At 42.9% G+C, this 26,644-nt stretch overlaps 2 protein-coding genes across 3 annotated transcripts in view; one reads left to right on the top strand and one right to left on the bottom strand.

Annotated features, from left to right (window-relative positions):
• Nucleotides 1-2,586: 2,586 nt before the first annotated feature.
• Nucleotides 2,587-11,584, bottom strand: LOC106602908 (stromal cell-derived factor 2). The gene is made up of 3 exons (XM_014195897.3): nucleotides 11,352-11,584; nucleotides 10,837-11,033; nucleotides 2,587-6,258 (listed from the first exon to the last, which is right to left on the bottom strand). The coding sequence occupies exons 1-3, from the start codon at nucleotides 11,524-11,526 to the stop codon at nucleotides 5,956-5,958; spliced, it is 675 nt and encodes a 224-aa protein (XP_014051372.2). The 5' UTR covers nucleotides 11,527-11,584; the 3' UTR covers nucleotides 2,587-5,955.
• Nucleotides 8,767-26,644, top strand: part of LOC106602907 (SPT6 homolog, histone chaperone and transcription elongation factor) — a 72,247-nt gene continuing 54,369 nt past the window's right edge. Inside the window, exons 1-11 of one of the 2 annotated variants that reach the window (XM_082974400.1) lie at nucleotides 8,767-8,987; nucleotides 12,967-13,074; nucleotides 13,268-13,438; nucleotides 16,835-16,908; nucleotides 17,193-17,394; nucleotides 17,559-17,640; nucleotides 19,587-19,845; nucleotides 19,974-20,075; nucleotides 22,597-22,710; nucleotides 22,999-23,088; nucleotides 23,299-23,441. In XM_082974400.1, coding sequence (XP_082830526.1) covers nucleotides 12,978-13,074; nucleotides 13,268-13,438; nucleotides 16,835-16,908; nucleotides 17,193-17,394; nucleotides 17,559-17,640; nucleotides 19,587-19,845; nucleotides 19,974-20,075; nucleotides 22,597-22,710; nucleotides 22,999-23,088; nucleotides 23,299-23,441 — 1,334 coding nt within the window. In that variant the 5' untranslated portion in view covers nucleotides 8,767-8,987; nucleotides 12,967-12,977. Of the gene's footprint in view, nucleotides 8,988-11,882; nucleotides 12,010-12,966; nucleotides 13,075-13,267; nucleotides 13,439-16,834; nucleotides 16,909-17,192; nucleotides 17,395-17,558; nucleotides 17,641-19,586; nucleotides 19,846-19,973; nucleotides 20,076-22,596; nucleotides 22,711-22,998; nucleotides 23,089-23,298; nucleotides 23,442-26,644 lie in introns of those variants that run through there. The other variant, XM_082974399.1, reaches the window with a different exon arrangement.

Raw genomic sequence — 26,644 nt, 5'->3', positions numbered from 1 at the left:
TAATTTTAATGGTAGGTTTATTTGAACAGTGAGAGACAGAATAACAACAAAAAAAATCCAGAAAAACGCATGTCAAAAATGTTATAAATTGATTAGCATTTTAATGAGGGAAATAAGTATTTGACCCCTCTGCAAAACATGACTTAGTACTTGGTGGCAAAACCCTTGTTGGCAATCACAGAGGTCAGACGTTCTTGTAGTTGGCCACCAGGTTTGCACACATTTCAGGAGGGATTGTGTGCCACTCCTCTTTGCAGATCTTCTCTTGAGTACTTCTTTATGTTACTGAGTTCTACAGTACATTATCAAAAGTATGTGGACCCCTCCTCGTCAAACATCTCATACCAAAATCATTGGCATTAATATGGAGTTGGTCCCAGCATTCCAATTCATCCCAAATGTGTTCAATGTGGTTGAGGTCAGGGCTCTGTGCAGGCCAGTCAAGTTCTTCCACACCAATCTCGACAAACCATTTCTTTACGGACCTCGCTTTGTGCATGGGGGCACTGTCATGCTGAAACAGGAAAGGGCCTTCCCCAAATCGTCTGTCATTGTATGCTGTAGCGTTAAGATTTCCATTCACTGGAACTAAGGGGCCTAGCCCAAACCATGAAAAACAGCCCCAGACCATTATTCCTCCTTCACCAAACTTTACAGTTGGCACTATGCATTCGGGCAGGTAGCGTTCAACTGGCATCCGCCAAACTCAGATTCGTCCGTCGAACTGCCAGACGGTGAAGCGTGATTCATCACTCCAGAGAACGCGTTTCTACTGCTCCAGAGTCCAATGGCGCTCGGCATTCCACATGCTGATCTTAGGCTTGTTGATATACATATTATTCTGTTTAAGATAATGACTAAAGTATTCCACCCTGAAACCATATAATTGTATGAAATGTGTTAGAGTCATAATCCAATAATGTGTGTGACTAGGCCATTGTGTTACTATTTTGCAATATGAGCTGGGTATAGTTGAGACATTCAAGGACAACTGAACTGTCAACTTGTGATAACGGTGAAACTAATAACTGGAAAGAGGCCTCCCCACCCTAGGGAGGAGAAAAACTGTTAGAAATGGCTAGGCTTGGAGAAGATGATGAAACATGTTGCAGAAGGGTGATAAATAATGTATGTGAACTTTGGAAAAATACAGCCCACCTAAAGAGAGGTGGAGTTTCTACTGATGTGAGTTCATTTGTGTGTGTGTGTGCTATAAAAAGATTGTGTTCTCATTTTGAAGACAGAGCGCTCTCTGAATAAAGTGTTGATCTATTGCAGACTGGGACTTTGTCTAATTCTTCATTAACCAGAGCCTTACAACCTCTGGGAATTGGTCAAAGCTATAAAATAGTTCAGTTAGAACATTGGGATAAAAATTCTCGTGACGCTTGTGTCCGGCTGCTTGGCCATGGAAACCCATTCATGAAGCTCCTGACGAACAGTTATTGTGCCGACGTTGCTCCCAGAGGCAGATGATTATTATATATTCAAAAGTATGTGGACATAATGGGGGAGGGAGGCACACGGAGGGTTGTCAATATCACTGGCACAGAATTGGCAATTGCAGTGGTGGAAGGGGGTGAGCACTCGGTGATCCCATTCTGTGAGCTTGTGTGGCCTACCACTTCGTGGCTGAGCTGTTGTTGCTCCTAGATGTTTCCACTTCACAATAACAGCACTTACAGTTGACCGGGGCAGCTCTAGCATGGCAGAAATATGACAAATTGACTCATTGGTAAGGCGGCATCCTATGACGGTGCCATGTTGTCATTCTCCTGCCAATGTTTGTCTATGGAGATTACATGGCTGTGTACTAAATTTTATACACCTGTCAGCAATGGGTGTGGCTGAAATAGCCAAATCCACTAATTTGAAGGGGTGTCCACATACTTTTGTAAATATAGTGCATGTCAAGTTTGAGTTCTGTGTCCCCTGTGCAGTATCAGTGGGCTAAGAAGCACCTCTACCCGTTAGCCAGCCTGTGTGAAGAGAATATTCCACTGGAACGGTGAGGACTACTAGCACTGTCAGTCCGGGACAATAAGTTCTAATCTTTCACTCAAAACTGTATGCACATTCAATACTGCCCTACCGAGCAAAAAGGCAGGAACCGCTCATTTGGTCGAAAATGAGTTAGTCATTTTTGCTAAATTAAATACATGCTTAATCATGTGGACAAGTAACCTGTCTCTATTGTATTGTGTTATGGAGAGAATAGGGGTCATGTTAGCAGTAACTGCATAAAGTTACTGTGAAACCATTTTTCTCAGTTCCAGGCTATGAGCAGTTACTGCCTTTTTGCTTGGTAGGGCAGAATAGTCGGTCACTCTTTATGCCAAGTTGCTCCAATACATTGTTGTTAAACAGTTGTGTAATTATCTGTAGCTACACAGTTACAGCTCTCACAATCTCAATGGAATAGTAGTGTTGTTTATTTTACATGTCTCTATGCAGAGCCATTGATAAAATGGGTCGAAATCTGAAGAGAAACCTTTAAGACCTTTCCTGACTTTTCTTTACAAACGAGTCACATCATCAACCAGAGGCAAGACAGAGGACACACACACACAGAGGACATAACACTGGTTTGCACAAAACATCAATTTAATTGAGGTATCTATTGTGTTTCATCATGTACAAATCTCCTGAAAACAATTGGCTGTTGGGATGAACACTCAGACAGCTGACGGTTCCTACAAAGTTCTCTATGTCAGACAACTCCTTGGACACGGACAGCAGGGCTGGGGTCAATTCCAATACAATTCTTTAAGTTCTAGAAGTTGAATTGAGAAATTCCATTGTAGAATAGGAAAAAGTGCCTTTTGTTTTCACTTTAATTCAGAATTCCAGTTCACATACTGAACTGACAGAATGCAATTGTCCTCAATGGCTGACTGAGATAATACTATAGTGCACACAGAAAGCTGATACACTTTATGTTTCAACTTAGTCAATGGAAGAGAGATGTAATACTGTACTGAATTAAACTGGAATTGAAAGTGCCAACAACAAAAAAATTGCTTGTTTGTCGTAAAGAAGAGAAGGGGTGTTGTAACGGTTGTAACCGTCTGCTATTAAATGTTTTATTTAAAACAGAAAAGTGCTCCTTCCTCTTTAATGATACTCTTATATGAATAGTACGAGAAACTATATCATGTTATAAAGGCACCGTAACAAGCCTGTTTTTCCATCTACAATCAGACTAAAAACAAGGCTTGTTCTTCAAATAAACATGGGCTTTAGTTAGAACTGTTCCATTTATACACAAATAGTTTGGACTTGTAATCAACACAAACCTGCAAATTTTATATGACATTAAATTTGTCAGAGGAGCAATAAAGTAATTTATACTCTATTCCTTTCTACTTTTTAACACATCATGGGAAGCACACAGTCTTTGAGACAGTAGGGTGGTTCCACGTGTGGGAGCGGGAAATATTTTTTTGCATCTCAGATTGTTCTGGCAATTCTCACATAAATTCAGGAAGGAAATACATGTTTAAAATCATTTTGACATGTATCACAAATCATTTTGAGAAAATAATGATGGAAGGGCCATTTTATTCCCTTTTAAAAAAAAGATCCCTCCAGTAAGACCCTATGATCGTGAACTGTACAGACATCTTGGTGTCATACTCCTTATAGTGTGCTCTAAAATATGGAGTATGTCTATAATCTGAACAATAAAAGGACTCGTTTTTGTTCTGGTGGCTTTGGGCAGTATTTCTGGGGTCTGACATTCATTTTGCTGTCTATGTTGAAGTGACATGTTGGGAGGTGTGGGAAGAGAGCCTTCACTACATCCTGTTGCAGCCTTTTGGTTGGTTTAGTGCACGTGTCAAACTCATTCCACGGAGGGCTGATTGTCTGGGTTTTTTCTTCTCCCTTGTACTTGATTGATGAATTAAGCTCCCTAATTAGTAAAGAACTCCCCTCACCTGGTTATCAAGGTCTTAATTGAAAGGAAAAACCAAGAACCCGCTGACACTAGGCCTTCCATAGATTGAGTTTGACACCCCTGGTTTAGTGTATCAGAATAGTCTGTTCCCAGCTGTTGATCTGTGATCGACAGATCAAAGAGCAGGAGAAGTCATGTGACAGATTTGTTTTGATTGGTCAGGAACAGTTTTGATGTTGTCCTGGCGACCCCTAGATCAGATAACATCCACTGTGGCACTTATGCCGGACTGTGTCCTCAAAACAGAGGGAGGAGAAACAGGTAGGCAGACAAGTATAGAGGTGGGTAAAATAGATCCTGGGTGAAGTAGACACTGGTCCTGGGTTAGTTTAGCATTTCCTCAACTAATGGTGAAGGTCAAAATTTAAGGAGGGCAAGCTGATCATAGATCCATACCTAGGGGCAACTTCACCCCAGAGCGGGAAAATAGAAAGGGGGCAAAGAAGGCAGGTAGTGAAAACCTCAAGCGAGTCTGGAGAGGCCAAAGTAGTGTAGATCAGAACTCTGGGTGGGAGAGAGAGTGGGCGAGAGAGAGAGAGAGAAAAGGAAGTAAATGCTATAGAGCAGTGTTTCTTAATCCTGGTCCTATGGACCCTAAGGGGTGAACATTTTTGTTTTGCCCTAGCACTACCAGCACTCTAGACTAACTTTTTCAATTGATGGCACCAGCACATGATTTGGTCAAACCAATTTTTCAAAAAAAGAATTGGTAGCGACCTGACCTGTGTTCCATAATGTACCTGCATTCCATACAGAACCAGGCTAATAATGACTGGTCATCTTTTAAATTAGCATGCCATTGCAGGGCTTGACATTCAGGTAAATTTGCCAGTGGCACACCAGGCCAGTGCCAACTGAAAGCTACTAACCTGAATGGAAAAGAATACTGGCCCGAGAGAGCGGATGATGCGCACATCATTGGAATGTTCTTTAATTTGCGGGCTGAGCAAGTAGCCTATAATGACCTACCCTCCATACACAAATAAGTACATTTTAACTTGACAATATCAAATTACATTGATTGTTTAGAGAGAAAGAAAATCTACCTTTGCGCAATCTCAAAAAGGGTGTTATTGTTCGCTATGTTAAACAGTCACACTACAGTTGTAAGGCCTATAAAAATCTGTTTTATCTTTTGGTAAATTCTGTTTTCCCGATTTTATTTTCCAGGTTTTCGAGTTCTCCTATTTTTTTTAATTATTATTATTATTTTTTTTTTTCTTCAGGTTCACACTCAAAAATCACACCTTTTTTATTTTATTTTATATGTTGGGATGTTACAAGTCCACAACAATGCTTAAACCCCTTTTGAGGTCTGGGTGTAGTTGCCCTAATTAAACTGCACACCTAGCAAGAGACCCTTGTGTTTGGCTAGCAGTGTTTTTGTACTGTACAGTGTAGGCTACATGTGATGGCAGTCCATTTGCAAAACAAATGCCCCATGATTGAATCAAATCATCATGATATCATTCTGCCAGGTAGGCTTCATTTGCAGTAATTTAATTGGGAAGGTTTTTTGTGAAAGCCTTTAGAAATGTTCATTCAAACTGCGCATCATGACTGAATTGCGCATCGCAAAGATTCAATCAAGACTTCGGACTAAACTTTTTGAATACCTGGTCTGCATACCCATTGTTGCATACACATCGCTGTTTGAATAATTCTTGATAATAATAAAAAAAAGCTAATTGTGAACCAAAAACTAACGTGACCAGACCAAAAAATATATAAAATCACTGGCACCCTAACGATCAATTAAAATTGGTGTCACAGTACCAAGTCAAAGGGTTGCAAATGCGAGTGTTGCGTTTTGAGCCCCAACTACACAGCTGACTCAAATGATCAAGTCATCATCAAGCTTTGATGATTTTAAAAATCAGGTGTGTAGTGCTAAGGCAAAAACATACAGCTTTTGGGTCCCCAGGAACAGGATTAAGAAACACTGACTAGTTCGTTAGCTAAGCGATAGCTGGGTCAGGTAACAGGTTGATTGAGAATTAGAACTCTGTGTGTAGAGGATGGCTGTAGTCCATGTTCCCTAGTGGGCTTTCACTGGGCTTCATAAACACCCCCTCCATGGCCCTCCACAGGCTGTGCTGGCTGGAGCCCGTCATAGCGTGCACCTCCCTCTGCCCGTGGATGGGCCGGCCGTACTGCTCCCCCGTAACAGATAGCAACGTATCAGTGGAGGCATGCTGGAAGCGGACGGCCTCCTCACGCTCCCATACCAACCCTCCGCACTGCACCATCCACTCATCCAGGTGGTCCCCCTCTCCCTCCTCACCAAACGCACTCACCTCCTGAGACGGGAGAGAGCGAGAGAGCGTGTCAGAGAAAGCATTATCAACAACAATCATACAATGTTATCTTCTTGGTATTGTAGTTGGTGATTGAGGGGGGAAGACAGAGCAGGGGCTCAAACCAGTTACAGGTTGAAGACAGTAAACCCACACTAGAGGTCGACCGATTAATCGGAATTGCCGATTAATTAGGGCCGATTTCAAGTTTTCATAACAATCGGTAATTGGTATTTTTGGCCACCTATTTGCAGATTATTTTTTTTTACACCTTTATTTAACTAGGCAAGTCAGATTAAGAACACATTCTTATTTACAATGACGGCCTAGAAACGGGGGTTAACTGCCTTGTTCAGGGGGGATTTGTTTTTGCAACCTTCGGTTACTAGTCCAACGCTCTAACCACCTGCCTTACATTGCACTCCACAAGGATTAACAGGCTGACTACCTGTAACGCGAGGGTAGCAAGAAGCAAAGGTAAGTTGCTAGCTAGCATTAGACTTATAAAAAACTATCAATCTTAACATAATCACTAGTTAACTACACATGGTTGATGATATTACTAGTTTATCTAACGTGTCCTGCGTTGCATATGATCGATGCGGTGCCTGTTCATTTTCATTGAATCACAGCCTACTTCGACAAACGGGTGTTGATTTAACAAAAGCATTTGCGAAAAAAGTACTGTCGTTGCACCAATGTACCTAACCATAAACATCAACGCCTAACAGGAATATTTAGACTTAGTCACCCGTTAGATAAAATACGGAACGGTTCCGTATGTCACTGAAAGAAAAAAACTTTTGTTTTCGAGATGATAGTTTCCAGATTCGACCATATTAATGACCTAAGGCTCGTATTTCTGTGTGTTTATTATATTATAATTAAGTCTATGATTTGAAAGAGCTGACTGAGCGGTGGTAGGCAGCAGCAGGCTCGTAAGCATTCATTCAAACAGCCCTTCAAGCATTGGGCTGTTTATGACTTCAACCTGGGTGGGTATAATTTGTGGAACGTTCCAACAGGAATCGATTCCAAAAACTTCGTAAATAACAAGGTTTCCAAAAAACAACGCTTACAAAGTTGTATAGCGGCAGAATAAGATACCGGGTAGGGAGTGGTCTATTTCATTGCGTTTTTCACTCATCACGTTTATTCCGAAAAATGTCTGTCCTCACATGTCTGTTTGCCTATGGACAAACATTAAGAATAAGCTACGTGGTGAGTTGATGCCTATTCGGCAGCTAGTTAGCTAGGTTTGTATGCGTTGCTACTTTGTATGCGTTGTTGGTTGGCAACCTTTTACTTTACGTTTTTTGGAACAGATTCCTGTTGGAACGTTCCACAAATTATACCCACCCCTTCAAGCCTATCAACGCCCAAGATGAGGCTGGTGTAACCGATGTGAAATGGCTAGCTAGTTAGCCGGGTGCACGCTAATAGCGTTTCAAACGTCACTCGCTCTGAGACTTGGAGTAGTTTTTTCCCTTCCTCTGCATGGGTAACGCTGCTTCGAGGGTGGCTGTTGTCGATGTGTTCCTGGTTTGAGCCCAGGTAGGAGCGAGGAGAGGGACGGAAACTATACTGTTACACTGGCAATACTAAAGTGCCTATAAGAACATCCAATAGTCAAAGGTATATGAAATACAAATCGTATAGAGAGAAATAGTCCTATAATTCCTATAATAATATAATAACTACAACCTAAAACTTCTTACCTGGGAATATTGAAGACTCATGTTAAAAGGAACCACTAGCTTTCATATGTTCCCATGTTCTGAGCAAGACACTTAAACATTAGCTTTCTTACATGGCACATATTGTACTTTTACTTCCTTCTCCAACACTTTGTTTTGCATTATTTAAACCAAATTGAACATGTTTCATTATTTATTTGAGGCTAAATAGATTTTATTGACGTATTATATTAAGTTAAAATAAGTGTTCATTCAGTATTGTTGTAATTGTCATTATAAAAAAAATAATAATAATTGGCCGATTAATCGGTATCGGGTTTTTGGTCCTCCAATAATCGGTATCGGCGTTGAAAAATCATAATCGGTCGGCCCCTATACCACACCACCTCCTGTGCCATTAAAGGGGAATTTCACAGCTGCTCTATTTCACTATATACAGTATGTCCGTTAATATGTTATGAACATATCATGTACGATAAGACACTGTCTGCAATCTTAAGGTCCTTAACTGAAGTGTCTGTTTTAAAATTAGAATACTGGAAGAGATGAGACCTGCACACTGTCAGAGAATTGAATAAATCATGGGGAACATGACGTTTTAATAAACATCTTTATTTTGCATTCAAGCCTCAGACTGTTACATTATTTTGACAGTGTGCAGGTCTGCATCTCTTCCATGAACATTTCATGTTCCATGAAAATTTAGAATTTCTTCACTACACACATAGGAGCGTTTCTGCATCTCAGCTGTAGAAACGGGCCAGCTACAGTTCCTGGTTGTAAGCAAACCACAATATCCAGAATTCATAGCGATTTCATGGCCGCCCATAGATGTTTACGCAATTGATGTGAGAAATATCAAAATGTCTGTTTTGTAGCCAGCAATTTCGGCCAGGGGATTTCAAAACGGAACTGAAGAATCAACTGATGGGGTTGCCATGTTGTTGAACGTTGAAAATGTTCTTTATTCCATGGATTTTCCCCTTCACTTCAAAGAGGAAGGCATCTGAACAACGCAGCAGAAGAGAGGACATGGTAACTAACGTTACCTAGCTAACTACATTTGTTTATCTAAACCAAAATCTAGCTAGCTTTCTTAATACACTGGCTAGACATTCCAAAGCATATACATGTAATTAGCTAGCTACTATCTGGCGAAGTGATTTGTAACTTTGCAAGCTAACATTAGCTTCGTTTGGTTACGTTAGCTAGCTAGCTTACTACCGCAGAGGCTAACGTGACAATGTGTTATCTTTAGATTCCTATCCCATCAACATCTTCAGAGGCATCATCAAGCTCAGCAGCAGGAACTAGTGTAACTCGCCTAAAATCATTCTAAAATCGTTCCATGATGAGCAAATAAATATACTGGAGCTAGGCATAATCATGGTCCGTGTCTTGTCATAGTTGGCTCCAACTTCTAGTCTAGTTCTCTCTGTATTACAGAGGCTTAGTTGACTGTTCATGCAAGTCTTGACGTCTACATTGGCGAAGGGAGGTATCAGTAAGGAGGGGATGGTGTGGGTGACTGTTCGGTGTGCGTATTGTGTTTAGGTTAGTATGCATGATCTTTTGAAAAATCCCCAATACACTAAACTGTCTACAAGACAAGTGCTCCTCAAACTTTTCATACCCTTGCAGTCAGTTCTTTCGCATGGGGTAGAGGGGCTGTTAGTGTACTCTTCTAGCCTATTCACTCTATTGGCAGTGCTTGTCTACTCAAGAGCACCACTAAGTGCTCATACACAACAATACAAGACTGTTTGCAAGTCAAACCTCCCTCAAACTTTTCACATCTTTGCTAGCAGCCCATCTCAATGCCCCAATATTGTGTAACAAAACATACATAAGTTTGGGGGTAGATAAGCTTTAATATTGCAGATAGATTGACTGGCAGTCAATGTATCTCTCAACTATTAAATAACATATGGAATCATGTAGTAACCAGGCCAGGTAATCTGATGCAGCATTCCATCACTCTACTTCTTGGTCAAATAGCCCTTACATGGCCTGGAGGTGTGTTAGGTCATTGTCCTGTTGAAAAACAAATGATAGTCCCACTAAGCCCAAACCAGATGGGATGGCGTATCGCTGCAGAATGCTGTGGTAGCCAAGCTGGTTATGTGTACCTTGAATTCTAAATAAATCACAGACAGTGTCACCAGCAAAGCATCATCACATCTCCTCCTCCATGCTTCACGGTGGGAACCACACATGTGGAGATCCGTTCACCTAATCTGCATCTCACAAAGACACGGCGGTTGGAACAAAATATCTGGAATTTGGACTCAGACTAAAGGACAGATTTCCACTGGTCTAATGTCCATTGCTCATGTTTCTTGGCCCAAGCCAGTCTAAAATGCAACAAGTTCAATGATTTTACTGATTTACAGTTCATATAAGGAAATCAATAAATTGAAATAAATTCATTAGGCCCAAATCTATGGATTAACACTAGTAGCAATGTAACCCCACTCCAGGGGAAGCACTGGTGATCAATTTTGCCATTTCTTTTAGAAACAGTCATAGCCCAGCTCCAATATCTCCAGGCGGGGTTGTAATGCTCGTTCATGAAAACATGTTTATATGTTGCATGTGACAGTTAGATAAATCCCAATAATTTGTTGCGCATACAAATCCTAGAATCTCCACATACGCCAAAATGTAGTGAGAAATATGTGCACGGTTGATAAATGAGGCCCCAGACCTCTTGGCTGAAGCCGTAATACACTTATCTCCATACAGGGAGCCAGGTTTTCAGAACAAAATAAACAAGTATTGACATAGGCTTTGTCCCAAATGACAGCCTATTCCCTGGGCCCTGGTAAAAATGGTGCCCTAAATTGAGAACTATTTATGACGCAGATATGATGTTTCCCCTGACCTGGTTGGAGGACAGCGGAGAAGTGAAGTAGTGGCTGTGCAGGTTGCGTCCGGTGTTGAGGTGGGTGAGGCGGATGGTCTGACCACACTTAACAGGAGTCCCCCGGTGACATAGGGTTCCGCTGGTGCCCCGTACACTCCAGTAACTGTTGCTGTCCTCCACTGTGGTCACCCCTGTCACTGACTGCTGCCCGCTACCTGGCAGGGGACAGAGAAGTGAATACAGACAGAAATCAATACACAGACCATCATTTATCACTACACAGACAGACAGAGACAGACAGACAGACAGACAGACAGACAGACAGACAGACAGACAGACAGACAGAAATCAATACACAAAGTCAGGCAAACAGACACATAAAAAAGTACATTTAAGAACACCAGTCAGTAACCTTAAGTGAACACACTCAAAAACAAGGAGGGACGGAGAGAGATAATCTAATCAAGCCATCCTGATGTTTCCATTTTCTCTGGCCAAGCCAGCTAGCAGCTAGCTGGAATGTATTGACTCACCAGAGCCGTAGCGCACGTCGTGAGAGTGCAGTCTGACATTGTGCTTCACATTTAACAGCTTCACAACCGAGCCGCAAGTCACAAAGCTAAGTTCCGTTGCGAGCGATAGCCCAAATAAACACGATAATAGGAAAAAGCTCAATGAAAAGTGCGTTGGGCCAGTGCGTTTATCCATCACAGCTCTCCGCTGCCACTAAAATCAGCGACTGATATTAGTTTATCCTACGTCATCGAAATGGTACAGTGGGAAAGAAGAGAGAATCTACCTTTGCGCCTGCTGCTGGCGCGGAGTAGTTATTGCAGATTCGCGACATTACTGAGAAGCGATGGGACTTTTGAAGGTTTTGTTAGAGTTGAGTATTTCTCCGTCTTTTTCGTTTCTTATCGTTGGAAACAGTACTTTTAGTTCGTTCTTTTACTTCAATCGCTGCAGAACGTAGTCGCAGGACTTTGACGTTCCACCATTGTCCACCAGAGGGAGGGGGTGAGATCCACGAGCTAAAAACCGCTTCTGTGACACAGCAGCGGGACGTCGGAAGTTTCCTCAACACCGGAACTCATCAGCCATTTGTGTTATTAGAAGCTGCATGAAAAGATAGCATACCAACACATTCTTCTACGTTTCACGGATTTAAATAAAATCTCGTCGCAGGGAGAAGTAAGTTATTTTAACAAAGGAGTTTGGTGAGCAGTGAAATAATCCCGCGCCAAAAACATTGGAACAATCTAGTCGTGACTCGACTGATTGTCCCCCTGGCTAGTTAGCTAACATATTGCTATTGTTAGCTAGTTTACTGCGAAGTGCAGCTAGCCTATGGGGCCTTGTTGTCTCCCAGTACCGTGATTTATCAACAAAACAGATTTCTAGCTGAAGTCAAGGGTAAATAATTCACAATTCATGGTTCATTATCAACGTGTATTGTGAAAATCGCCACATGGCTAGGGACGTAACAAATGCAGGTTGTGTGCTAGCTAGCCATTTAGGAAGTTCAAAACTAAGAAAAGGCATAGATGGCTATGTCTTTCCAGCAAGAGCATTATATACAACTGTAGGGGAAGTTGGCTAGAAACCCAAGCATCACAGAGCAATAGTGGTTCCCTATCTAACGTTAGTTAGGTAACGTTAGCGAAGTGTACTGTTTGCATTTTCTGTTCATAGCTGTTTTGTTGTCTTTTGTGCGCGACACGTCAATCATCTGTAGTCTAGCGGAACATTATGTTCCAGATTCACGCAACTCGTTCTGTTAAGCAATTCATCCACGAGTCTCTCTTCTGGACATTGTTCCGTGGGATTCAGTGCCATGCAAGTGACCATGTATTCTCGAGTTTTCCTGGTTTGGTGCAACTCTGAGACCAATATTCTCTGATGATACAAATTCTCTCTAGCGCAGTGGTTCCCACCCACTTGGCCTATCCACAGGGAGGTACTTGAGATGAATCATGAGACCATAGGCCTACTGGTAAAATGCACACTAGGTTGTACTCCAAGCAGAGCAAAATTCAGTTGGTGGTACAGCAACCAAAAAAGGTTGCGAGCCACTGCTCTACCACTCGTCTTGTGTTCACCTGTAGTGTGTGTCTTGTGTTAACCTGTAGTGTGTGTGTGTCTGTCCAGGCCTTGCAGACATGTCTGACTTCATCGACAGCGAGGCTGAGGAGTCAGAGGAGGAATTTGAGGAGAAAGACCTGAAGCCCAAAAAGACCCAGGTGTTTATGGATGATGGTGAGCTTGAGCAGATGATTACAATTTACTGATTTCTTATGTAATCATCAGAAGATGTGTAAGTATGACAAGTTAATGTCTGTCAGCCCGGGCAATTCTTCTGTCATGTCTTCATCCGTCAGTTCTTGTGTGTGTTTTTATGAGAAAATGTGTTTGCGTGTGTGTTTAACACTTCCTCCTCCTCCCCGAACAGAGGAAGAGGAGGAAGAGTTAAACACAGAGGACCAGGATGAGCACGGGAACCTGAGGGGGCTCATCGATGATGATGTGGATGAAGATGAAGAAGCGGAAGAAAAGAAGAGCGGAGGAGCGGGAAGCGGCAGCGACTCAGAGGATGAAGTCAGACACAGGCGCAAGAAACGCAGTGAGTTTGGGCTTCGGGGGCCTCATTTATAAACGTTGCGTACATTGCACTCTAAATGTCTGCGTGCGTCATTTCTGAAAAGACTGCGCACGTACAAAAAGATTGACATTCATAAACTTGGCGCAAGCCATACAAACGCATGTTTCCAGGTTATAAGTCAGACCCGTCCTGAAACTGCACGGATGAACAAGCATTAAATCTCTGCCTGTAAAACGCCCATCATTCACCTTTTATGGTGACAATAACAGCCTTATTTGCGATACTTAGTATACTTGAATTTTCTTTCAACTACAGTATGCCTACACACAGTGGTAGCCTGAACACTGTATATTATTAACCGTGCTCCCTTTCGGATGCATAGATCAAAATATTTGAAATATTAGCCTATCTAATATGCCCAATTAAATGCGCATGGTAATTTGTTGTAAGCTAAAGCTTCTTTTGCAATATGAACCAATCGTGGCCAGAAATGGTGGTGAGGAATTTATTCTGCAATGGTTATGAAAATATGTATTATAAATGAAATATTGTTTACTTGATACATTTGAAATTACAGTAGGCTATTCAGACGTACAGTAGCCTACAAAAACATAAATGGAAAAGGTGGACCGTCTTTTGTACCGTTAAACTGCGCTCAGGGTCAGATTGCATAGAGAAAAATACTTGAAAGAGTTGATCTATTTACTACTGTAAAGTGGGTCCAATTAAATGAGAGATGGGATGTTATAGGGCCTATAGGCTACTTCGCGAGTACTTAAGCATCACAGTCAGAAAAGGTGAGGAATTTATTCTGCAATGGTTATGAAAATAAGATAAATAGGAATCTTTTCCCTATGTCTAATTATTTGACATTCAAAAAATAAAACGCATACATTTTTTATTTTTTTTTGCTCCTCGCAAATGGCTGCATTCTTGTTAAGGTTTTCCTGTGTTTTTTTATTTACATTTACATTTAAGTCATTTAGCAGACACTCTTATCCAGAGCGACTTACAAAATGGTGCATTCACCTTATGATATCCAGTGGAACAACCACTTTACAATAGTGCATCTAAATCTTTTAAGGGGGGGGGGGGGTTAGAAGGATTACTTTATCCTATCCTAGGTATTCCTTAAAGAGGTGGGGTTTCAGGTGTCTCCGGAAGGTGGTGATTGACTCCGCTGTCCTGGCGTCGTGAGGGAGCTTGTTCCACCATTGGGGTGCCAGAGCAGCGAACAGTTTTGACTGGGCTGAGCGGGAACTGTGCTTCCTCAGAGGTAGGGGGGCCAGCAGGCCAGTGGTGGATGAACGCAGTGCCCTTGTTTGGGTGTAGGGCCTGATCAGAGCCTGAAGGTATGGAGGTGCCGTTCCCTTCACAGCTCCGTAGGCAATCACCATGGTCTTGTAGCGGATGCGAGCTTCAACTGGAAGCCAGTGGAGAGAGCGGAGGAGCGGGGTGACGTGAGAGAACTTGGGAAGGTTGAACACCAGACGGGCTGCGGCGTTCTGGATGAGTTGTAGGGGTTTAATGGCACAGGCAGGGAGCCCAGCCAACAGCGAGTTGCAGTAATCCAGACGGGAGATGACAAGTGCCTGGATTAGGACCTGCGCCGCTTCCTGTGTGAGGCAGGGTCGTACTCTGCGAATGTTGTAGAGCATGAACCTACAGGATCGGGTCACCGCCTTGATGTTAGTGGAGAACGACAGGGTGTTGTCCAGGATCACGCCAAGGTTCTTAGCACTCTGGGAGGAGGACACAAGGGAGTTGTCAACCGTGATGGCGAGATCATGGAACGGGCAGTCCTTCCCCGGGAGGAAGAGCAGCTCCGTCTTGCTGAGGTTCAGCTTGAGCTGGTGATCCGTCATCCACACTGATATGTCTGACAGACATGCAGAGATGCGATTCGCCGCCTGGTTATCAGAAGGGGGAAAGGAGAAGATTAATTGTGTGTCGTCTGCATAGCAATGATAGGAGAGACCATGTGAGGATATGACAGAGCCAAGTGACTTGGTGTATAGCGAGAATAGGAGAGGGCCTAGAACAGAGCCCTGGGGGACACCAGTGGTGAGAGCGCATGGTGCGGAGACAGATTCTCGCCACGCCACCTGGTAGGAGCGACCTGTCAGGTAGGACGCAATCCAAGCGTGGGCCGCACCGGAGATGCCCAACTCGGAGAGGGTGGAGAGGAGGATCTGATGGTTCACAGTATCAAAGGCAGCAGATAGGTCTAGAAGGATGAGAGCAGAGGAGAGAGAGTTAGCTTTAGCAGTGCGGAGAGCCTCCGTGACACAGAGAAGAGCAGTCTCAGTTGAATGCCCAGTCTTGAAACCTGACTGATTAGGATCAAGAAGGTCATTCTGAGAGAGATAGCAGGAGAGCTGGCCAAGGACGGCACGTTCAAGAGTTTTGGAGAGAAAAGAAAGAAGGGATACTGGTCTGTAGTTGTTGACATCGGAGGGATCGAGTGTAGGTTTTTTCAGAAGGGGTGCAACTCTCGCTCTCTTGAAGACGGAAGGGACGTAGCCAGCGGTCAAGGATGAGTTGATGAGCGAGGTGAGGAAGGGGAGAAGGTCTCCGGAAATGGTCTGGAGAAGAGAGGAGGGGATAGGGTCAAGTGGGCAGGTTGTTGGGCGGCCGGCCGTCACAAGACGCGAGATTTCATCTGGAGAGAGAGGGGAGAAAGAGGTCAAAGCACAGGGTAGGGCAGTGTGAGCAGGACCAGCGGTGTCGTTTGACTTAGCAAACGAGGATCGGATATCGTCAACCTTCTTTTCAAAATGGTTGACGAAGTCATCCGCAGAGAGGGAGGAGGGGGGGGGAGGGGGAGGAGGGTTCAGGAGGGAGGAGAAGGTAGCAAAGAACTTCCTAGGGTTAGAGGCAGATGCTTGGAATTTAGAGTGGTAGAAAGTGGCTTTAGCAGCAGAGACAGAAGAGGAGAATGTAGAGAGGAGTGAGTGAAAGGATGCCAGGTCCGCAGGGAGGCGAGTTTTATTTTATGAATAATCTTTTCATCGTATCCCTCATTTGCACAATATACTTACTTGCCAGTTTGCAATTCAGTATTTCAACCACTAGCAGATGTGCGTACATGGTCTAAAGTTTACTGGGTGGTAAGCACATTCTCATGTAATTTTTTATAAATGCCAACTTTTGTGTAAAAACTGGTGCAAGCACATTTTGGGTATATTTTGTACGTATGCACGGTTTATAATTGAGGCCACTGGGCTGTTTAAGAGTTTCATTCCAAAAGGTTGTTCACTCCCTTCCACTTTGTGGATCTGATAGTCTTGTCTCTTGATAAATGGAAGCTAATTTCTGCTCTCTCTTGCCTCCCCCCCCCACCTCCCTCTCCTTTTTTCCCTCCCTCCCAACCTTTTTCTGCCCCTCTCCTCCCTCTTTCTCCTTCCCTCCCTCCAGACTATGATGACTACCTGGATGATGATGACCTGGACCTCATTGAGGAGAACTTGGGGGTCAAAGTCAAGAGGAGGGTAAGCAGACACATCCTCTCTGGTGTGCTTTCAATCGGGAATCTAAGCCTATGTTAATAAAGTCGCTGATCTAGGATCATATCCACCCTGTCTATATAGTCATATCATTAGATCATATTAATTATTATCTAGAAGGAAAAACTGATCCTATAGCAGATCTCCTACTCAGAGATGCTTTGTTATTAAAATGACTCACGATTACACATTAGTAGTGGCACACATTCAATTATCATATGAACGCATGTACCCCGGTTAAAAGCTCTCTCCCTCTGTGGCCCTGACAGAAGAAGAAGTATGACCGCGTGAAGCTGATGGATGATGATGAAGATGACGAAAAGGACCAGATAGCAGACGAGATCTTCCACGGAGGAGACGACGACGGAGAGGGGGAGCTGGAGGAAGGAGAGACCGTCGACCCGCCCCTCCGTCGCCATGGTGAACGCCACGATGAAGAAGAGGAGGAAGAGGAAGGAGAGGAGGAGTCAGGTACTTGTGATAATGCTAATAATGTTACAGCTTTAAGTGTTTTTGAGAAACTAAAAGCTCTATATAGGCAAATGTAAACATATTACAGGAAAGGGAATTATACATACTTTTTGCTGAATACTTCCTGGTTCTGTAACTCACACCGATTTCAATATTTTCCTCAGATATTGACGACTTTATTGTGGACGACGATGGCCAGCCCATCACAAAGAAGAGAGGCAAAAAGTTCTCAGGATACACGGACGCGTGAGTGTTCACACACACCTCCTCAGTCAACTAGACAGAACGGTATGATGCCATTTGACCTAGTTCTTTCCTTCCCGCATACAGTGCCTTCGGAAAGTATTCAGACCCCTTGATTTTTTTCCACTTTTGTTACGTTACAGACTTATTTTAAAATGGATTAAATAAATAAAAATCCTCAGCAATCTAAACACAGTACCCCATAATGACAAAGCGAAATAAGGTTTTTTGAAATTTGTTCAAAGTTCTTAAAAATAAAAAAATACAGAAAATCCTTATTTACATAGGTATTCAGACCCTTTGCTGTGAGACTTGATATTGAGCTCTGGTGCATCCCGTTTCCATTAAACATCCTTGAGTTGTTTCAACAACTTGATTGCAATCCACCTGTGGTCAATTCAATTGATTGAACATTATTTGGAAAGGCACACACCTGTCTATGTAAGGTCCCACAGTTGACAGTGCATGTCAGAGCAAAGACCAAGCCATGAAGTCAAAGGAATTGTCTATAGAGCTCCGAGACAGGATTGTGTCAAGGCACAGATCTGGGGAAGGGTACAAAACATTTCTGCAGCATTGAAGGTCCCCAAGAACCAAGTTGCCTCCATTCTTAAATGGAAGAAGTTTGGAACCACCAAGACTCTTTGTAGAACTGTTCACCCGGCCAAAGTGACCAATCGGGGAAGAAGGGCCTTGGACAGGGAGGTGACCAAGAACCCGATGGTCACTCTGACAGCTCTAGAGTTCCTCTGTGGAGATGGGATAACCTTCCAGAAGGACAGCCATCTCTGCAGCACTCTACAAATCAGGCCTTTGTGGTAGTGGGCAGACTGAAGCCACTCCTCGGCGAAAGGAACTTGACAGCCTGCTTGGAGTTTGCCAAAAGGCACCTGAAGGACTCTCAGACCATGAGAAACAAGATTCTCTGATCTGGTGAAACCAAGATTGAACTCTTGGCCTGAATGCCAAGCGTCATGTCTGGAGGAAACCTAGCACCATCCCTATGGTGAAGCATGGTGGTAGCAGCATCATGCTGTGGGGATGCGGCAGGGACTGGGAGACTAGTCAGGATCGAGGGAAAGATGAACAAAGCAAAGTACAGAGAGATCATTGATGAAAACCTGCTCCAGAGCGCTCAAGACCTCAGACTGTGGCTAAGGTTTACCTTCCAACAGGACAACGACCCTAAGCACACAGCCAAGACAGTGCAGGAGTGGCTTCGGGACAAGTTTCTGAATGTCCTTGAGTGGCCCAGCCAGAGCCCGGACTTGAACCCGATCGAACATCTCTGGACACCTGGAAATAGATGTGCAGCAACACTCCCCATCCAACCTGACAAAGCTTGAGAGGATATGCAGAGAAGAGTGGGAGAAACTCCCTAAATACAAGTGTGCCAAGCTTGTAGTGTCATACCCAAGAAGACTCCAGGCTGGAATCGCTGCCAAAGGTGCTTCAGCAAAGTACTGACTGAAGGAACTGAATACTTATTTAAATGTGATATTTCAGTTTTGTATTTTTTGTACATTTTGCAAGAATTTATAAAAACCTGTTTTTGCTTTGTCATGGGGTTTTGTGTGTAGATTGAGCGAGGGGGGAAAAAAACTATTTAATCCATTTTAGAATAAGGCTGTAACGTAGCAAAATGTGGAAGAAACGTCAAGGGGTCTTTCCGAAGGCGTTGTACATAGAAAGTGCAGAACAAACATTGAGAGTAGAGTCTATTTAAAACTTACCTGTTCAAAGCAACTATGATCCATTTATCTATTTTAATTACGTACATTGGTTTATGAAGCAGCTCTTCAACATGCCTACCAAGATATGCACCTATGTATGAACTTATGTATGAAGTGATCAAATAATCCAAAATGGAATCTCACCCCCTCCCTCACTCCTCCACACCCCATCCGTCTCTCTTCCTCATTCCTCTTTCCTCTTCTCCCCGTCTAAAGAGCCCTCCAGGAGGCTCAGGAGATCTTCGGCGGTGACTTTGACTTTGCAGAGTTTGATGCTGACGGAGCATATGACCAGGGTGAGGGAGAGGAGGAGGACCAGGATGAAGAGGGATGGGACCGGCCCAAGAAGCAGACGAAGAGGAGAGTGGGGAGGAAGAGCATCTTCGAGATCTATGAGCCCAGCGAGCTGGAGAGTAGTCACATGACAGACCAGGACAACGAGATCCGCTCCACAGACATGCCAGAGAGGTTCCAGGTAAGGGGGGGGTTTGTGTGTGTGTTTCTTTGTCTGTTTCACCCTCCTTGTGTCCTTGAATATAGTTGTGCCATCTCAATCAAGCTCTGTGTGTGTGTCTCACCCTCTCTCTGTGTTCTGTTTTGTAGCTGCGCTCCATCCCAGTGAAGCCTGCTGAGGATAATGAGTTAGAGGAAGAGGCAGAGTGGATCTACAGAAATGCCTTCTCAACCCCCACCATCTCCATGCAGGTAGGAGCCTCTGACCATACTGCACATTCACTTCATACATACTACATACTGACTACATACTCACACACTATCTTAGCCCACCCCCACCATCTCCATACCGGTAGGAACCTCTGACCTTACTATAAAGCCCTAACTTACGATATGATATATCCAGGGCTCCAGAATAACATTTTCTCCTGGTGGCGCTGGTGCAACTACGTTTTTCAGTTGGTAGCACCAGGCCATGATTTGGTCACACTAGAGCTGTGGCGGTCACACAATTTCGTCAGCCGGTGATTGTCAAGCAAATAACTGTCGGTCTCACGGTAGTTGACCGTTAATCAACATAAACACATTTAGCATCTCCTGTCTTCCACGCATGCTGACCTTTGGAACATCTATATTTAAAAAAAAAAAAAAAAAAAAAAACGTTTAATAAATCCATGTAATATTGCCTACATCTTCACAATAAATCCATTATTTATTTTAGACAGGTCTAAAGAAGCATGATATGAAGAAAATGTAGTCTATTTCAGAAGAACAGAATGGCATACTCTTGAGTTGTCCTGATCAGGCTATGCCAAATGACTGTGGGTTACACGAGTTCATTTTAGCAGACAAGATTTGCTTAGAATTCCGTGGCATTATTTTATAGTAATGAACAATACAATTGAACAAAGCTGAATAAAATCAAAAGGATATTTTCTGAAACCATTTGAGGGAGTGCGCACATGGCTATTCTTTGTTTAACAGCGTTTAACAAAGAACTAGGTATTCCTATATGCTTAATTTAGAGTTATTAATGTAACTTTAGTTGTTTTACAAAAGTTGGGCCATATGTTTTGATTTTTAATACATTGTAAGGCTGCATGATGCGAAGCAGTTGCTTTAAAGGCATGAGCTCTGCTTTGTTTATTGCGCAGGCTGTACACACTACATCAGTCACTCATTATCAAGTCAAATTGTGAATGCCAACAATTTCACGGTGGCATATTGTCACCCATCAGACTATTCTTGATTTCATCTTGTCTTTACATATACTAAATAATATGTGACATTTTATTTAGAATGGACCTTTATCATGCACCTGTATCGAAACAGAGGCAGCGGGAAAAAATACATGTCATCTATGCACTTAAATAGCGAAAGGAGGATGCTTTTCCCTTTGGTTTATTTTCATGCCAGCCAGGTAGGCTATACTCCTGTTGTAAATATAATCAATGTGCTTCATATTAAGTTGAGAAATAAATATAGTAGGCCTAGCCTGTGGAAAGCGGATCGTCCTCTTTTTAGTCGAGGCCGTCACTCTATTTTCTTGCTCAATTGCATTGCCTGTTGAAATGTTGCATAACATGAGCTCTCATGAAGTGTTTGATTTAGATTTTTGAACACATTTGCATTGATGTGATTAGAGGGACAATAGAGTGCTGAGTACCAGGCAGTTATCAAGTTTGGTAGGCTACTAATGACAATCAGCAGCATCAGAGCTTGGAGAAGCCTAATTACCGTGACTAAACGGTTACGTGGAAGTTTAATACCTTCATGACTTGGGACTGCTGGTGTGGCAGTAGTACGGTCACCGCAACAGTCCTAGGTCACACCAATTTCTTTCTGCGGTGTCACGTAATTTACATTTTTTTAAATCTTATAAAGTATTTCACAATGCTTTAAAATTATTATATATTTTTTTTTCAATTAAGATGAATTGGCCTGCATCTTTATGTGCACTAATATCATAGGCAAATTTATTTGGGACCATCTGAGTAACTCAAAACACATTAGCAAGATAAATATACTACCCAACTGCTAGTAGCCATGTATTAATTTAACAGTAAATGTAATGTCCAAAAGAAAGCGTACCCCGCTCCTCATCTCAAAGCCATCTCAAATCTCAGTTGTAGGTTATAATAGTTGCTATTGAGCTCAAAGTTGACAACATATACCTAAAGAAAGCTGAGAACATCCTCTATTCAACTGTGACAACAGGATAGTTGCGTTCTCCCCGCAATTGGATTTGAAAATATTATACAATCAGAACGCATGTTTTCTCCCGGAGCATTTTTTGGGGGGGACACCGCAACAGACCCCAGCGAAACAGGTACATGGGTAGGCAGACACTTTCATCACAGAAATCGTGAGGATAATGTACTTTACTGTTTGACCAAATCATGGGTTTAGCCTCCTAAAAAAATAGGACATTTTTAGTGAGGTGACCATGTAGAATGTGCAGCTCGCACCGATGCGACTAATTAAAAATGTAACTCACACAGCTAAGTCAAATGTCACAAAATACGACTAAATGGTTGCAGTCTGAAACTCTGGATATATCCATGTCATTCATCCTACAACCACCACATACCTTACAGACAACTCAGACACCCAACACACCAATAATTCACTAAATACCCCACTTCATTCTCCTCATCCAATACCCCACTATCTTCATACACATGAACAGCCCAGCCCATTCCTTACTGTCTCGGCCGACTCCATACTCTTCTTTCTTTGTTAAAAAACAATCAACTGTTTTCTGGGTGTTCAGGAGAGTACAGACTACCTGGACAGAGGGACCACCACAAACTTCAGCAGGAAAGGCCCCAGCACCATCGCTAAGATCAAGGAGGCCCTCAACTTCATGAGGAACCAGCACTTTGAGGTACACCACCCGGTTACATGTGCGTGAGTGTGTAGTGGCTGAGTGTGTAAGGTGTCCGCATACAAAGGTTTGGTTTGCTCCTAGCAGATCTTGGCTAGGCGACGCAAACGTCTGCTCGCGTATTCCCTTAAAAGACCTTTGCTTGAAAAACAAGCAATATTACTGTTTGTCCCTCTTGAGACGCCGTAGCAACAACATAGCCAATAGTCCGAATTAATCTGTAAATCAAGCTTTACAGTGGTGTCTGTCTTATGTTCTCGCCCACTTTACATTCTTTGTTTCCTCCAGGTTCCGTTCATCGCGTTCTACAGGAAGGAGTACGTGGAACCGGAGCTCAACATCAACGACCTGTGGAAGGTCTGGCAATGGGACGAGAAGGTAAAGGATGACCTCATCACAACCTTTGGCATCTAACATGACTTTGAGGTTCACACCCCAGCCCCACACACTTTTGCGTATACCAGCAGTTGGTCACCTTAGCTTAGATTATGTTACAACTGTAATCCAATAGAAAGAATGTTGTTTGTTATTGACTCACTTCCTGTGTCTTGACCCCTGACCTGTACCCCCTGACCTCTGGGACCCCAGTGGTGCCAGCTGAAGAGCAGGAAACAGAACCTGACACGGCTGTTCCGGAGGATGCAGTCACACCAGTATGAACAGATCTCTGCCGACCCTGACAAACCCCTAGCTGATGGCATCAGACCCCTGGACACGGCTGATATGGAGAGGTACGTACAGCCAACCATAGGGTCAGAGGAGGTATGGACTGTGTCTGAATGGGCATCCTATTCCCTATCTTAGGGGTTGGCAACAGGCGGCCCGCAGGCCAGGTCTCAATTAGAGCCCGACTGATATGGGATTTTTGATCCGATTCCTATTTCAGAGTGAAAATATTGACCGATAACTGATATACAGTACCAGTCAAATGTTTGGACACACCTACTCATTCAAGAGTTTTTCTTTATTTTTACTATTTTCTACATTGTAGAATATGAAATAACACATATGGAATCATGTAGTAACCAAAAGGGTTAAACAAATCAACATATATTTGATATTTGAGATTCTTCGAAGTAGCCACCCTTTGCATTGATGACAGCTTTGCACACTCTTGGCGTTCTCTCAACCAGCTTCATGAGGAATGCTTTTCCAACAATCTTGAAGGAGTTCCCACATATGCTGAGTACTTGTTGGCTGCTTTTCCGTCACTCTGCGGTCCAACTCACCCCAAACCATCTCAATTGGGTTGATGTCAGCTGATTGTGTAGGCCAGGTCATCTGATGCAGCACTCTCACTCTCCTTGGTCAAATAGCCCTTACACAGCCTGGAGATGTGTTTTGGGTCATTGACCTGATGAAACCAAATAATTGTCCCACTAAGCGTTAACCAGATGGGATGGCGCATCGCTGCAGAATGTAGACAAATAATATATCTGCACATTATGAATGAAAACATATGATTTATGGAAGTGGATAATTCAATAATAACAGTAGGCAAAAACAACAAAATGCAGATTGCAGAATAATTATAAATTGTTAAGCAAGCTTTGAATTTGTGTCCTAAAAGGTTAGGAGCATCACATAAAATCTATGGTAGCACCAGAAAGAGAATATTTTTTTATGGAAAAATTGTTACTTTTGTGAAAGGAGGATAAACTGCATGGATTCCAGCCAAAACAATAGCCTAGGCTTGAGCTGCCTCACTGAGGCTACGCTTTGCCGCTCTGCCTCTCGCTTCAAGTGTATCCTCGGTGAACGATCCTTGCTATCCAGGATCCTTGGGACCTCCCTACCCTCCATTGAAGTTGAAATGTTAAATGGTTATGTTAAGTTTCGGGTTAGGTAAGGGTTATGGGTAGTGGTTAGGGTTTAGGGACATCCCAAGGGTCCCGTATAGCACTAACCCTCAAGTACTCTCACACAGTTAGTTGAGTACTCGTACTGGAAATGAGGGTGGCGAAATGTGAATTTGGACCAGTCCCTGACAAGTAACAACCCATACATTAAAACTACCAAAAACTGCTTTGTAACCTGCTGTTATTTTTTGTGTCTCTGAATACATTGGAATGACCGCTTGAGGAATTCCCTTTGCAAAGAGCAAATATAACACCAGATTTCGCAGGCTTCTCTAAAGGGCTGTAACGTTAACGTTACCACAGAGTTGATCGTTCTTAGCGTGGCACTTGCTTCACATTTGAGCATAGCATCCATTGTTTGTCACGACAACCAAAACCCTACCACGTAACAGTATAGGTCCAGTGTGCATTTTTGGCACTTTATTGAGCTGGCACTCACCGTAGAGGCAGTAACAGTTCACAGTATTTCACTCTCCTCTCTAACTGGTGTAGTTGCTTTGGGTGATTGTGTCCAATCTTGCTGTAGCATGCCAAGGCAAGATAGGCTAATGGAAAGAGCGCCATCTTCAGCACAAATAATGAAATGCCCCCCCATGAAGAACAGCTTTTTTCCCCCCCGTTTTTTTGGTGGATTAAACGCTGATACAAATACATCCGAAAAGGCCAGTATCGTCCGATAATATCAGCCAACCGATAAATCAGTCGGGCTCTATTCTCAATGTAATCAAGGTATGATATTATTGTTATTTTAAAATCAAATCAATTTTTGGGCTTAGATGTGGTCACTTTGCAATGTACAAATGATGATAACGTTTTTCCGGACCGCCGACTATTCACGCCGACCCGCGGCTGGATCTAGTTGCCTACCCCTGCCTTATATAGGGTACTACCTTTGACCAGAATTTGTCTTAACACAGGGCCATAGGGGAACACTGTGGTATGAGGGGGGTCAGTGTGACCTGTGTCAACAGGTCACACTGATATAGTCGATGATTGACAAGCTCTGTCCTGCACATTGTGTAAACTTGAAGCGACAGGTGTAAAAGGACCGATAAGGGATATTGTAGAAATAGAAGTTCAGCAATCAGTGCTTTTAAAAAAAAACAAGATTGTGTGCTCCAGTGTTGTAATGCACTAGGGGCCAGTTTCCCAGACACACAAAGCCTAGAGAATCCCCCCCAAAAATTCTGTGCCTGGTATTCTGACTTGACATATTAATAACCAGATATTGAAACAGTTTATGAAAATACAGAATAATGTATTGAATATGTTGTGTGTATAATCCCATGTCCTTCGGTGCTGTGATGTAGCCTGTAAAGCGAGGAAGGTGTATGTTAGCACGTGGGCAAATCCTGTTATTTACGCTTTCCATGCATGTATTTTTGTGCGTTTAATTTACCTTACAAAGTGCACATTGTAATGGTATTATTTAGATCACTATTTGTACAGGAGTATATGTCACAAACCTCCCTATTAATCCCCGTTATTGATGAGATAAAATGTTACCTCTGCTGCTTCGGGAGTTTTGGCAAACCAGGTCTGCAGTCTGAAGCTTTTATGTTACCCCAATCTATTATAGGCTTTTTTTCATGGGCTAATTGTTACCTAAAGCTAGTTAGTTGAGTTATATCTTATGGTGCGTTTAATGCCTGTATTTCAACCTGTTAATTGTTGATACAGTCCGAGGTGAGCCCTGATGGAATTTAATTTAATCCATGCCATTCCTTTCTTGGCCGGGTTGCGGCCTGTTGTGTATTGAGTTTAACCTTTATTTGATTTATTTTCAGTTTACCCCAAGTTTGTTTCCTGTTCTGGCCATCGTCATGTTTATTTTGTTTGTACATTGCTGTACATAGTATACAACAGTTTTGGTACCTCTTCTGCACTAATAAAAGCCACCCCTGGGCACTGCACTGGGTCCATTTGTCTGCCTCCTAACTGAAACCTCCACCACTAGGGCAGTTTCCCATACACCTAGTTTGTGTCCAGGAAGCTGGACCAAGATTTCCCATTACATGATTGTCAAAGTTCAGAAGTCTCATATCCCCATGTCTTCATAAAAGAAAGGACCAATT

The sequence above is a fragment of the Salmo salar genome, chromosome 04 (genome assembly GCF_965601325.2).
Source record: "Salmo salar chromosome 04, fSalSal1, whole genome shotgun sequence".
Classification (NCBI taxonomy): domain Eukaryota; kingdom Metazoa; phylum Chordata; class Actinopteri; order Salmoniformes; family Salmonidae; genus Salmo; species Salmo salar.
Note: the sequence above shows the minus strand (reverse complement) of the source record. Positions and strands in the feature narration are given on the sequence as shown.

What these genes read in the sequence shown, in the direction of transcription:
- LOC106602908 (XM_014195897.3), bottom strand. Translation starts at nt 11,526, where the DNA reads ATGGATAAACGCACTGGCCCAACGCACTTTTCATTGAGCTTTTTCCTA. An exon ending in CGACGTGCGCTACGGCTCTG is followed by an intron (nt 11,034 to 11,351) that starts GTGAGTCAATAC and finishes GTCCCCTGCCAG; the next exon opens with GTAGCGGGCAGCAGTCAGTG. An exon ending in CTCCGCTGTCCTCCAACCAG is followed by an intron (nt 6,259 to 10,836) that starts GTCAGGGGAAAC and finishes CTCCCGTCTCAG; the next exon opens with GAGGTGAGTGCGTTTGGTGA.